This window comes from Scyliorhinus torazame, chromosome 8, assembly GCF_047496885.1.
Source record: "Scyliorhinus torazame isolate Kashiwa2021f chromosome 8, sScyTor2.1, whole genome shotgun sequence".
Classification (NCBI taxonomy): Eukaryota; Metazoa; Chordata; class Chondrichthyes; order Carcharhiniformes; family Scyliorhinidae; genus Scyliorhinus; species Scyliorhinus torazame.
The window spans coordinates 210,542,478-210,557,291 of record NC_092714.1 but is presented as its reverse complement, the minus strand read 5'-3'; the positions used below and the strand labels follow the sequence as shown (position 1 = coordinate 210,557,291).

The following is a 14,814-nucleotide window of genomic DNA, read 5'->3' as shown; positions in this document are numbered from 1 at the left end:
GTTCTGTAATTCCTGACCCATAACTCTCCATGACTATGGTAAAGGAGTTGTGGTCACTGTCACCGAAATGCTCTCCCACCGAGACATCTGACACCTCCTCTGGTTAGTTGCCAAGCACCAAATCCAATATGGTCTCCCCGCTAGTCGGTCTATTTACATATTGAGTCAGGAATCCTTCCTGGACACACCTGACAAAATCTGCTCCATCTAAACCATTTGCACTAAGGAGGTTCCAGTCAATATTACGGAAGCTTAAGTCACCCATGACAACAACTCTGTTACTTCTGCACCTTTCCAAGATCTGCTGTCCAATCTTTTCCTCCATCTCTCTGCTGCTATTGGGGGAGCTATAGAAAACTCCCAATAAAGTGACTGCTCCTTACTTGTTTCTGACTTCCACCCATACTGACTCAGTAGACAACCCCTCCTCGACTGCCTCCTTTTCTGCAGCTGTGATGCACTCTCTAATTAACAGTGCCACTCCCCCTCCTCTTTTACCTCCCTTCCTATTCTTCTTAAAACATCTAAACCCTGGAAAATCTAACAACATTCCTGCCCCTGTGAAATTCATGTCTCTGTGATGGCCACAACATCGTAGTTCCAAGTACTGATCCATGCTCTAAGTTCATCTCCCTTATTCCTGATACTCCTTGCATTGAAACAGACACACTTTAACCCATCCAACTTGAGTGCAACATTGCCCTACCAACTGTCTATCCTTCCTCAAAGACTTGCTGCATACTATTTCTGCCCGTTCAACAGCTACCCTATCCTCTGATCCGTAGCTCTGGTTCCCATCCCCCTGCCAAACTAGATTAAACCCTCCCAAAGAGCTCTAGCAAACCTCCCTCCCAGGATAATGGTGCCCTTCCTGTTTAGGTGCAACCCATCCCTCATGTACAAGTTCCACCTTCCACAGAAGGCATCCCAATGATCTACATATCTGAAGCCTTTTCTCCTGCACCAGCCCTGTAGCCACGTCTTCGCTCTCTGTTCCTTGCCTCACTAGCACGTGGCATCCGTAGCAATCCTGAGATTACTACACGGCTCGTCCTGCTCTTTAGTTTCCAACTTAACTCCCTAAAATCACTTTTTAGATCCTCATCCCTTTTCTTAGCTATGTCGTTGGTGTACTGCAGGTTGTCCCTTGTGCACACCAATCACATGGCACACAATCCAATGGGTTATTTGTAGGACTGGAAACAAAAGTAAGTTACACAAACCCTAATTGCTCACAATCACATATTTTCTCTTTACTCAGGAGAAGTTAAGCCACAATAGAAGAAAGAGGGAGAAGACAGGAGGCGGCCAGCCACAGTTAAAAGAACTGAAAAACTTTGGGGAGCGGGCAACCCAGCTGTTAGGTGTGCAGTCGGACAGATCAATCAGAGAGGAAAAGATTAGCTCCTGGCCTCCATCAAGTAAAGATCTATGCGTATTATAGAAACCTCAGGGTCAAAAGTGCCTCCGTGTTGGAGGTGGCTCATGTAGTCATTCACGCTCTCCTCTCTCATTACAAGAAGAGGAGGAAGGGCAAGGCCTGAAACGGAGGAAGACCTGCCTGCACACACACCAGGTCAGAGAGGAGCTCGTGCATTGCTGATGAAGGAAGGCCTGAAACTGAGGAAGACCTGCCTGCACACACACCAGGTCAGAGAGGAGCTAGGGCACTGCTAATGAAGGAAGTCCACCTGTGGAGACATCACAGAAGACTCTTGCACCCTCCATCAGCCAGAGACACATGCTGTAGTGGGTTTGAGTTCTAATTTATGGAGAGTCTCACATTCTGGTGTCACTGCACGGCATGTGTCCTCAGCAGGAGGAGGCACCGGCACTTGGCTGAGTGCTGGGGAAGAGGCATCTACGACGTTCATGCCTGATGACTGGCATCTAGAATCAGCCTTCCAAGAGAGACAAAAGAGGCAGGGGAAAATCAGGCAAAAATGTCAGAAGGTATCATTCACATTGGTTTCAAGTTTGGGCTGCAGCGGAGCCTTAGCAGTAGGAATGATGGTCCTGGTGCACCTGGAGAAGAGTTGCTGTGCTGATGAAGTCAGTCCCGGTTGTGATGGATTTTGCCACATAATAATTGGTGTGATCCCAGGCACATCTCTTGAGAAAATGCTTGGCTAAGTGTACCGCCCTTTCCACCAGACCGTTTAACTATGGATATAGGAGGCTGCTCATGACATGTGTGTCCCATGGATATGCAAAGTTCTGAAATTCTGTGGAGATGAACTGTCTGTCATGAATCGCAGAGGGATGCCCAGTGTGGCGAAATGTCTCTTGAGCTTAATGATGACTGTGGTACTTGTCTTGTTTCGCAGGTAGTTCAAACCAGATGGAGGACCAAGTGTCGTTTACCATTCCAAAATTATCAGCTGCTGTAAATGATCATGGGGACTGGGACCTTCTGTAAATGCAACAGTTCTTTTGCTTGATGCGGCTTGAGTGCACATCTGGAAACATCCCTTTCTGCCTGCGTACATGGAGGGCCAGAATAGTGGAATAGTGATTCCTTGGCCTTGTATCTGGGTGCTTCTAACTCCTTGATGGAGTTGCTGGATATGGTACCTCTGAGGATCATTAGGGATGACGAATATCTTGCCTTGCAGTTATCAGTCTATCCTGTAAACTTAGTTCACCTCCTATAGCGAAGAATGGGGGCCCCCATGGGGAAGCTCCCTTAAGGACTCCGTCCAGCCCCTCACAATGATGTCTGTATGTGATGCCCACCTGTAATGCGTCTTTCAGTTCCTGAATTTGACCTGAGACAGCACTTCGATTGTTGCAATGTCTATGTCTTCCTCATGATCTGCCTGGTCTGTAGTGGGTAAGAAGGTTCTGGAGAGGTCATCAGCCAAGTACAGCTCCTGACCATGTTTGTCGATGATGCTGAGATTGTAACATTGCAGCATGAGCATCATGCACTGCAGGCATGCAGACGCAGTATGGAGAGGCTTCTTTAAGATAGTTGTGAATGGCCGATGATCTATTTCAACAGTTGCAAGATGACCATATATGTAGAGATGCTTCAGTGTGATTTGAACAAGTTGAGTGAGTGAGCAAATGCATGGCAAATGCAGTATAATGTGGATAAATATGAGGTTATCATTTTGGTAACAAAAGCAAGAAGGCAGATTATTATCTGAATAGCTATAGATAGTGAGAGGGGAATGTGCAATGAGACTTGGGTGTTCTTATACATCAGTTGCTCAAAGTAAGCATGCAGGTGCAGTAGGCGGTGAAGAAGGCAAATTATATGTTGGCCTTCATAGCGAGAGAATTTGAGTGCAGGAGCAGGGATGTCTTGCTGCAATTATACAGGGCTTTGGTGAAACCACACCTAGACTATTGTGTGCAGTTTTGGTCGTCTTATCTGTGGAAGGATGTTCTTGCTATGGAGGGAGTGCAGCAGAGGTTTACCAGACTGATTCCTGGGATGTTGGTGCTGACATAGGAGGAGACATTGTCAGTTAGATTATATTCGCTGGAGTTTAGAAGAATGAGGGAGATAACATAAGAACATAAGAACTAGGAGCAGGAGTAGGCCATCTGGCCCCTCGAACCTGCTCCACCATTCAATGAGATCATGGCTGATCTTTTGTGGACTCAGTTCCACTTTCCGGCCCAAACACCATAACCCTTAATCCCTTTATTCGTCAAAAAACTATCTATCTTTATCTTAAAAACATTTAATGAAGGAGCCTCTACTGCTTCACTGGGCAAGGAATTCCATAGATTCACAACCCTTTGGGTGAAGAAGTTCATCCTAAACTCAGTCCTAAATCTACTTCCCTTATTTTGAGGCTATGCCCCCTAGTTCTGCTTTCACCCGCCAGTGGAAACAACCTGCCCGCATCTATCCTATCTATTCCCTTCATAATCTTATATGTTTCTATAAGATTCCCACCTCATCCTTCTAAATTCCAACGAATACAGTCCCAGTCTACTCAACCTCGCCTCGTAATCCAACCCCTTCAGCTCTGGGATTAACCTAGTGAATCTCCTCTGCACACCCTCCAGTGCCAGTACGTCCAGTACGCCGGACAGTGAAAACAGCGCGAGGGGACAGTGAAAACAGAGCGAGAGGTGAGTGAGCCGGGACAGTGAAAACAGCGCGAGGGGTGAGTGAGCCGGGAAATTGAAAACAGCGCGGGAGGTGAGTGAGCCGGGACAGTGAAAACAGCGCGGGAGCTGAGTGAGCCGGGACAGTGAAAACAGCACGGGAGGTGAGTGAGCCGGGACAGTGAAAACAGCGCGGGAGGTGAGTAAGCAGGGACATTGAAAACAGCGCGGGAGGTGAGTGAGCTGGGACATTGAAAACAGCGCGGGAGCTGAGTGAGCCAGGACAGTGAAAACAGCGCGGGAGCTGAGTGAGCCGGGACAGTGAAAACAGTGCGGGAGCTGAGTGAGCCGGGACAGTGAAAACAGCGCGGGAGCTGAGTGAGCCGGGATAGTGAAAACAGCGCGGGAGCTGAGTGAGCCGGGACAGTGAAAACAGCGCGGGAGATTTAAAAAGCGCGGGAGCTGCGAGTCAGAGCGGAGATTTTAAAAGATCGTGGCCTAGTTTCGGGAGCCGTTCAGAGGAGGAGGAGCAGTCTCTGTCAGCGAGAGAACCTGAGAACATCTAAGACACTCAGAAGGTAAGAAGGTAAGTAAGTGATTTTTACTCATTTTTACTTTTATACCTTTTTCAAATTGTGTGTGTCGAGGGGAAACTGAAGTGACATCACAGAAAAGCTGTGACCTGAGTGGCTGGTTAGGAATCTACACTAAATTAAAAAAATTAAGCATTGGTAACTAATTAAACATAATTACTTAATCATAATTTAGAGGGGTATCTAAGCCAGAGATCGGAGAGTACTATATTTAGCTTTCGCATTTATATTAGAAATCTAGTGCTAGGAAACAGATAGTTAACAGTAACTTTGAAAAAAAATGTATTAAAATATTTTTTAATTTTTAAAAAAACTTTTAATTTTAATTATTTGACGCAATGTCAGTTAGAGGGGTGCAGTGCTCTGACTGTGAGATGTGGCAGGTCCGGGAGGCTTCCAGCGTCCCGGATGGCTTCATCTGCAGAAAGTGCACCCAACTGGAGCTCCTCACAGACCGCATGGTTCGGTTGGAGCAGCAATTGGATGCACTTAGGAGCATGCAGGTGGCGGAAAGCATCATAGATCGCAGTTATATAAATGTGGTCACACCCAAGGTGCAGGCAGAGAAATGGGTGACCACCAGAAAGGGCAGGCAGTCAGTGCAGGAATCCCCTGTGGTTGTCCCCCTCTCGAACAGGTATACCCCTTTGGATACTGTCGGGGGGATAGCCTATTAGGGGAAAACAGCAGCAGCCAGAGCAGTGGCACCACGGCTGGCTCTGATGTTCAGAAGGGAGGGTCAAAGCGCAGAAGAGCAATAGTAATAGGGGACTCTATAGTCAGGGGCACAGATAGGCGCTTCTGTGGACGTGAAAGAGACTCCAGGATGGTATGTTGCCTCCCTGGTACCAGGGTCCAGGATGTCTCCGAACGGGTAGAGGGCATCCTGAAGGGGGAGGGCAAACAGGCAGAGGTCGTTGTACATATTGGTACTAACGACATAGGCAGGAAGGGGCATGAGGTCCTGCAGCAGGAGTTCAGGGAGCTAGGCAGAAAGTTAAAAGACAGGACCTCTAGGGTTGTAATCTTGGGATTACTCCATGTGCCACGTGCCAGTGAGGCTAGAAATAGGAAGATAGAGCAGCTAAACACCTGGCTAAACAGCTGGTGTAGGAGGGAGGGTTTCCGTTATCTGGACCACTGGGAGCTCTTCCGGGGCAGGTGTGACCTATATAAGGACGGGTTGCATCTAAACCGGAGAGGCATAAATATCCTGGCCGCGGGGTTTGCTAGTGTCACATGGGAGGGTTTAAACTAGTATGGCAGGGGGGTGGGCACGGGAGCAATAGGTCAGAAGGTGAGAGCATTGAGGGAGAACTAGGGAATAGGGACAGTGGGGCTCTGAGGCAGAGCAGACAGGGAGAAGTTGCTGAACACAGCAGGTCTGGTGGCCTGAAGTGCATATGTTTTAATGCAAGAAGTATTACGGGTAAGGCAGATGAACTTAGAGCTTGGATTGGTACTTGGAACTATGATGTTGTTGCCATTACAGAGACCTGGTTGAGGGAAGGGCAGGATTGGCAGCTAAACATTCCAGGATTTAGATGTTTCAGGCTGGATAGAGGGGGATGTAAAAGGGGAGGCGGAGTTCCGCTACTGGTTAGGGAGAATATCACAGCTGTACTGCGGGAGGACACCTCAGAGGGCAGTGAGGCTATATGAGTAGAGATCAGGAATAAGAAGGGTGCAGTCACAATGTTGGGGGTTTACTACAGGCCTCCCAACAGCCAGCGGGAGATAAAGGAGCAGATAGGTAGACAGATTTTGGAAAAGAGTAAAAACAACAGGGTTGTGGTGATGGGAGACTTCAACTTCCCCAATATTGACTGGGACTCACTTAGTGCCAGGGGCTTAGACGGGGCGGAGTTTGTAAGAAGCATCCAGGAGGGCTTCTTAAAACAATATGTAGACAGTCCAACTAGGGAAGGGGCGGAACTGGACCTAGTATTGGAGAATGAGCCCGGCCAGGTGGTAGATGTTTCAGTAGGGGAGCATTTCGGTAACAGTGACCACAATTCAGTAAGTTTTAAAGTGCTGGTGGACAAGGATAAGAGTGGTCCGAGGATGAATGTGCTAAATTGGGGGAAGGCTAATTATAACAATATTCGGCGGGAACTGAAGAACATAGATTGGGGGCGGATGTTTGAGGGCAAATCAACATCTGACATGTGGGAGGCTTTCAAGTGTCAGTTGAAAGGAATTCAGGACAGGCATGTTCCTGTGAGGAAGAAGGATAAATACGGCAATTTTCGGGAACCTTGGATAACGAGAGATATTGTAGGCCTCGTCAAAAAGAAAAAGGAGGCATTTGTCAGGGCTAAAAGGCTGGGAACAGACGAAGCCTGCGTGCAATATAAGGAAAGTAGGAAGGAACTTAAGCAAGGAGTCAGGAGGGCTAGAAGGGGTCACGAAAAGTCATTGGCAAATAGGGTTAAGGAAAATCCCAAGGCTTTTTACACGTACATAAAAAGCAAGAGGGTAGCCAGGGAAAGGGTTGGCCCACTGAAGGATAGGCAAGGGAATCTATGTGTGGAGCCAGAGGAAATGGGTGAGGTACTAAATGAATACTTTGCATCAGTATTCACCAAAGAGAAGAAATTGGTAGATGTTGAGTCTAGAGAAGGGTGTGTAGATAGCCTGGGTCACATTGAGATCCAAAAAGACGAGGAACTAATGGGATGGAAGGATATGGGGGAAAGCACGAACATGTTACTGAGTTGGATGATCAACCGTGATCATAATGAATGATGGAGCAGGCTCGAAGGGCCGAATGGCCTCCTCCTGCTCCTATTTTCTATGGTACTATGTAGTGAAATTTATGACACGTGAAGACTAAAGCAAGAAGTACCTTTTCGATTTGTGCATAACGAGTCTCAATGTCAATGAGGGCCCTTGATGCAAAGGTCTGCCATTCTGGATGCAGACTGTGCCAAGCCTGTGCTGGGAGGTATCTGCTGATAGGAGTCTGTTTGACCGTCAAAGTATTGCAGCACTGGTGGGGCTGCAAGTTCTTGTTTGAGTCTGTTGAAGATCGGTGTATGATGCTCTTCTCAGCACCATTCAACATCCTCATGGAGAAGCTGGCAAAGTAGTGCAATGACCTCACTATAACCCAGGATCAAATTAGAAAGATAATTTCTCATACCAAGAAAGCATTGTAAGGTGTGCTTATCTACAGGAATGGCTATCAGTCGTGTAGCCATTGTCTTGTTTGGATCAGGCTTTACATCATTGGCTATGAGTAAGCAGCCCACGTAAGAAACCTGGTTGACCCTGAATCTGAAAGATGTTCTTGCATAATATGACCCCAAACAAGGATGCCGTCAACGGCAGCACTTTGGCACAGTGGTTAGCACTGCTGCCTCACGCCGCAGAGGACCCGGGTTTGATCCCGGCCCCAGGCCACTGTCCATGTGGAGTTTGCACATTCTCTCTGTGTCTGCATGGGTCTCACCCCACAACCCAAAAGGTGTGCAGGGTAGGTGAATTAGCCATGCTAAATTGCCCCTCAATTGGAAATTTGTTTTAAAAAGGATGCCATCAACAATGATCTCGCGAGGTTGACCTGCAAAGAAGTGCTCTATGCATCACTGGAAGATCTTGCTGCCAGTGGAGATCCCATAGGCATATGAAAAAAATGGTATCTGCCTACCAGGGACATGAATATGGTAAGTTTTGAGAATTCCTCATCTTATAGTATCTACCAGATCTCGCATTTCACATCAAGAATACTGAAGACCTTAGCATTTGGCATGTCTGCTATCACCTGTTCCACTGCCTTCATAGGGTGATGTGGTCTGAGCAGTGCCTTGTTTAGGTGGACTGTGTCAATACATATCCTAACCGTGCCACCCTTCTTTACTGCGGCCACAATTGCTGAAACCCTCGTCTACAGGAGTTATGCCATGTCAGTGTTGTCACCCAATGTACCTCATTGACTACTTTCTGCTTCCTGGGTACCGGGACTCTTCTTGGAGCACAGACTGTTGGTGGTACTGAATCATCTAGTCTCATGTGGTATATAACTGGTGGCTAACCAATAATGTCACAGTTGAAAAGGTGTTTGTATGGTATCATTTCTGGGGTCTGGTGTTATAAAGCTTGCACTTCTTTCTGGACCAAGTTGAATGAGCCCCACTATAATGCTGTCCTGAACACCTAGTAGTGGCCTTACATTCTGGTCAACTACATGAAATGTGAAATTATCTTGTGTGCAGTGGAGAGTAGCTGCACCTTCAGTTCGGATGGTTTGTCTGCCATAAACCATGAGGTTGCATTTTTCTCCAGTGTCAATCTTTATTTTTAATCTTACGTTACAGCCAATTACATTAATGATGGTAAAGATTTCACCCATTTCTGTGATGGTGTCAACAATCTCGCAATAGAGTGCCGTTGGAGGCTTTGTAGATTCATTGCTTTGGCTGAGCTCCAATTCATTCACCTTGCTGATGCTCCTACCCATGGTGTACTGTCCCGCTTCAATGATGCTGGTGGCTGGGAGGGCTGCCATGATTTCAAACTGCAGCATGTCGCAAAGTGATTCCATTTCCCACATTTGTTGCATCTTTTACCATATGTCAAATAAGCTGTTCTGTGCTAGCCACTGCAGTTAGAGCAGGACATCCAGTACTCCGAATACTCCTGTTTCCTGCTCAAAATCCCTGCTTTTTTTTCTGATTTGTTTGTTTAAAACAGATACTAATGGCTGCTTATAATGTTAGATCTTTCTCTCGCATCAGCTGCTTGTGGACTAAATCACTATGAATTCCATAAAATATTTGATCCCTAATTGGAACATCAGTAAGAGTTTCAAACGCACATTTCTTTGCCAATATTTTCAGGGTGGTGTGTAAGATTGTATTGATTCATCCACTCTTTCTTTTGGTGACTTGAATGCAAGTCTATCTAGGATTATGTTTTTACCTGCAGACAGATATCCTCGAACTTATTTAGGATTATTTAAGGGTCCTCTATTTCCTCCTCTATCTGGAAAACAAATGACTCGAATTTTTCGATGGCCTCAGGGTAGTTAGGTTTAGTAGAGTGTGAGCTGTACCTTTTTCGACTCATCAGACAGTGCAGCATCGCAGTAAACACGCCACTCCTCGAACCTTTCCCAACTATCTTCAATATTTTCATCAAAAATGAGTGGGCCAGCTTTGAGAAGGGTGAATGGGTCTTCTTTGTGCGCCAGGCTGAGTCTCATTCAATTAAAGGTAGTCCAGAGGCAGTATATGACGGTGGCTAGAATGAGTAGGTTCTTTGAGGGGGTGGAGGATAGGTGTGGGCGATGTGCGGGGGGGCCAACGAAACATGTTCACATGTTTTGGGCCTGCCTGAAGTTGGAGGGATTTTGGCGGGGGTCCGTTGGCGTGATGTCGGAGGTACTGAGGGAGAAGGTGGTTCCGAGTCCAGAATTGGCAGTGTTTGGAGTGTCGGAAGACCCGCGAGTCCAGGGGGTGAGAGAGGCCGACGTTCTGGCCTTTGCCTCTCTGGTAGCCCGGAGTTGGATCCTGTTGGGGTGGAGGGACTCGGAACCTCCGAAACTGAGGGTATGGGTGAGCGACCTCGCGGATTTCCTCAGGTTGGAGAAAATTAAATTCGCCTTAAGGGAGTCATGGAAGGGTTTGCCCGGAGTTGGAAACCGTTCATTAACTTCTTCCAGGACAGTTAAGTCAGCAGGGGGAGGGTTAGGAAAACAGGAGGGTTAGGGCTAACAAAAAAAAGTGGAGACAGAGAGGGTTTTTAAAAAAAATTTGTTCATGGAACGTGGGTATTGCAGGCTGTGCCAGCATTTATTGCCCATCCCTAATTGCCCTTGAGGGCGGCAGTTAAGAGTCAACCACATTGCTGTGGGTCCGGAGTCACATGCAGGTCAGACCTGGTAAGGATGGCAGGGTTCCTTCCGTAAAGGACTTTAGTGAACCAGATGGGTTTTTATGACAACCAGCAATGATTTCATGGTCTTTGTTAGACTTGTAATTCCAGATTTTTAAGAATTCAAATTTCACAATCTGCAGTGACGAGATTTGAACCCAGGTCCCCAGAGCATTATTCTGCGCCTCTGGTTTACTCGTCCAGTGACAATACCACTATGCTACCGTCTCTCCATATGGGTCTAGTTTCCGTAACATTCGGCTGGATAAAATGTTACACTGGGGGTATGGTAGGGAGGGCGGGCTGCAATTGTTGATTACTCTTTGAGTTATGGTGTGATCTCCTGTTTGTTATCTTTTGCTTATCTTTTTGCTCTTGGTTGTGGTTGTGTTTGATGTTTATTTATAAATGCCTTTATAAAAATATTTTTTTAAAGCCGAGTGGGTCAATGCGACAAAGTCCTTGTGCCATACTGTCAACTTCTGACACCATTTAAATGTTGTGTGTTCCGGAATCACTGACAGCAAGGACTTTCAACAAAGAGTAGTTTATTCACTAGCTTAGCTGCTACTTCAGCACTTGTACTCTGCCCAAACTCCTGGGGATAACTCCTGCGCTACCACTAAGTGACCCTTTTTGTAACCGTGCCATCGCTCATGACTACTCGGTCTACAATTATTATATAAGCATCATGTATACTTCTGATATTAACCCTTTACTCTACAGAAATCCCACCTTTCAGGAGTTCCAAGACACAGGTGGGAATAGGAAGCGGAAATAGTCCAGACTCCCAATACATGAAAATCCGGTTTATATTTTACGCTGCTCTACTGCCATCAGTTTTCTGAAATTCAACAGAGTTCAAAAAGCAGGTGCTCAGAAATGGTGGAAAAGTGCAAACAAAAGTTGCCTGTATAACTCCAAAGCCATATTAAATGAACAATAATTGTACTATTTTTCTACATACCGATCTGGAGTTTCTTTTCATGTCTTTCTGTTGCATGGTTAGCAAATCCAATTCATGTTGATGAGTTTCGAGATGTTCACTGCAATAAAATAAAGACACTGGTTAGTCCACAAAAATATAGCATTTCCATAGAAACACGCTCTGCCTCGCAGGTGTGTCATCTGCACTAGAAGGCAGTTGTTGCCATCTGGGGAGGTATCCAGAGGTGTTTGATTCTTATAAGTGCTGTGATATAGAACAAAGAACAATATAGCACAGGAACAGGCCCCTCGGCCCTCCAAGTCTGCGCCGACCATGGTACCTGCCTAAACTAAAACCGCATGCCCTTACAGAGTCCGCATCCTTTCATTTCCACCCTATTCATATATTTGTCTAGATACCCCTTAAGCGCCCACCCACCTTCTCCTATGGCCCTCTCCTCCCCTTCTCCTCTGACCCTCCCCTCCCCCCACCTCTGACCCTCCTCTCTTCCCCCCCACCTCGCCTCTCCCCACCTTCTCCTCTGACCCTCCCCTCCCCTCACCTTCTCAAACACCATGCCCTAGTTCAAACACCACAACAGAAATGGATGGCTGGACTTGCAATTGAGCAAACTAAACCTATTTTAGACTTTTGGGCTATATATAAAAAGGCTTAAGTCACACCTCTAGAGTTCAACTTCTACTGATTCATAGTCATCTGATCGGGGAGGAGTAGCTACGTGCTAAAATGGGCACTCTCACTTCTGAGTCAGAAGACTGTGAACTCAATTCCTGTTCCAGAAACAAAAGTGGAATTTTCCAGGTCCCCCGTGGTGGGTTTAAAAGGTGGAAGGGGGTTCAATGCATCAGGAACCCCAAAATCGGGTTCCTGTCAGTGTTAAATGATGACAGTATCTTCCAGTCACCCCCCCCCCCCCCCCCCCCCCCCCCCCCATGGCGTGTATAACTTAAGAACGCCTGGGGAAGCTCGAAAAGATGGAAGCCTCCATTGACTGGATCCTAGAGCACTACATACAGCAGTGGGTGGGTGGAGCATCAACCAGTTGGATCTTCTCCACGCAGTAGCATGCAGCAGGTGGTTACTGTTGACACAGCCATTTCTTCCAGGCTCAGATCTTCAACAGACCACTTCTCCCCGGGCTCTGATCTTCAACCAGCCACTTCTCCCAGGGCCTGGATCTTCAACCAGCCACTTCTGCCAGGGTCAGGGTCTTCAAGTTGCAACTTCTTCCAGGGCTTCGATCTTCAAGCTGCAGGAGATACTGGTGGCAGTGATGGTCTGAGCTGGTGAGGAGGGAAATGAAGAGTTGGGCGGTTGTAGAGGCCTAGACTAAAGGGACGATCCTTTAAAACAGAGATGAAGAGGAATTTCTTCAGCCAGAGGGTGGTGAATTTGTGGAAATCTTTGCCGCAGAAGGCTGTGGAGGCCAAATCACTGAGTGTCTTGAAGACAGAGATAGATAGGTTTTTGAGCAATAAGGGGATCAGGTGTTATGGGGAGAAGGCAGGAGAATGGGGATGAGAAAAATATCAGCCATGATTGAATGGCGGAGCAGACCCGATGGGAGTATTTTTGCAGGCCGGGTCCTCGAGCGGCATCCGCCATGAAGCACGGCGCGGCCGCTGCGGGCCACCACCATGCGCAGCCGCGGACCCGGCCATTCTCCAGGCAGCTAGAGCTGGGAGCACACCCTGGCCTCCTGCTAACTCCCCCCGGAACAGGGAATCGGTAGCCATTTTTTGCCAGTATTCCTGGCTTAAAACACCATCGTTTTCACATCGGCATGGGGACTTAGTCTCCAGAACGGAGAATCCAGCCCCCAGTTCATACATGGAGATGAATGAAAGACAGTGCTGCAGACATCTTCACTTAACTAGGGATATGTTAGCTCATATTAGCCACATCTCCATGAAGAACTGATGCCACACAGACTTGGAGGGCATCTAATGCAGGTCACTCTGAAGGTCAACACTGCAGTGAACTTTTTTGACGGCACTCATTCTAGGACTCCATTAGGGACCTTTGAGAATCTCAGAATTGATGACATGCAAATGCAGATGGGAGGTGGGTGGATGCCCTTTTCAAACAACTCCTCATTTAGTTAGGGGACATGGGATATAGGGAAATTTGGCTGTCTGGATACAGAATTGGCTGGCCGAAAGAAGACAGTGAGTGGTAGTGGATGGGGAAAGTATTCCACCTGGAGGTCGGTGACCAGTGGTGTCTCGCAGGGATCTGTTCTGGGACCTCTGCTCTTTGTGCTTTTTATAAATGACTTGGATGAGGAAGTGGAAGGGTGGGTTAGTAAGTTTGCCGATGACACGAAGGTTGGGGGAGTTGTAGATAGTGTTGAGGGTTGTTGCAGGTTACAACAGGACATTGACAGGATGCAGAGCTGGTCTGAGAAGTGGCAGATGGAGTTCAACCTTGATAAATGTGAAGTGATTCATTTTTGGAAGGTGAAATTTGAATGCTGAATACAGGGTTAAAGGCAGGATTCTTGGAAGTGTGGAGCAACAGAGGGATCTTGGGGTCCACATAGATCGCTCAAAGTTGCCATCCAGGTTGATAGGGTTGTTAAGAAGGAGTATGGTGTGTTGGCTTTCATTAACAGGGGGATTGAGTTTAAGAGCCGCGAGGTTTTGCTGCAGCTTTATAAAACCCCGGTTAGACCACACTTGGAATATTGTGTCCAGTTCTGGTCGCCTCGTTATAGAAAGGATGTGGATGCTTTGGAGAGGGTACAGAGGAGATTTACCAGGATGCTGCCTGGACTGGAGGGCATGTCTTATGAAGAAAGGTTGAGGGAACTAGGGCTTTTCTCACTGGAGCGAAGAAGGAAGAGAGGTGACTTGATTGAGGTGTACAAGGTGATGAGAGGCATGGATAGAGTGGATAGCCTGAGATTTTTCCCCAGGGATGAAATGGCTGTCACGAGGGGACATGATTTTAAGGTGATTGGAGGAAGGTATAGGGGAGAAGTCAGAGGTAGGTTCTTTACACAGAGAGTGGTGGGTGCATGGATTGCACTGCCAGCAGAGGCGGTGGAGTCAGTCATTAGGGACATTTAAGCTACTCTTAGACAGGCACATGGACAGCAGTAAATTGAAGAGGTGGAGGTTAGGTTGATCTTAGATTAGGAGAATGGTCGGCACAACATCATGGGCTGAAGGGCCTGTACTCTGCTGTACTGTTCTATGTTCTATTAGGTGCAGTTCTACATGGATGGAGCAAGCTAGGCTGCCAGAACTTTTGGATTCGCTGGCATCTCTGCATGTAGGGCACCAATGACTGCACACAAGTGACCTTGAGAGCTCCTTGGCAGCA

At 47.2% G+C, this 14,814-nt stretch overlaps 1 protein-coding gene across 5 annotated transcripts in view; it reads right to left on the bottom strand.

Moving 5' to 3' along the window:
- ripor3 (RIPOR family member 3) overlaps positions 1–14,814 on the bottom strand; it is a 412,703-nt gene that overhangs the window by 209,296 nt on the left and 188,593 nt on the right. For all 5 annotated transcript variants that reach the window (XM_072514737.1, XM_072514735.1, XM_072514736.1 and 2 more), the window contains exon 4: positions 11,506–11,584. In XM_072514737.1, the coding sequence (XP_072370838.1) occupies positions 11,506–11,584 (79 nt within the window). The remainder of the gene's footprint in view (positions 1–11,505; positions 11,585–14,814) is intronic.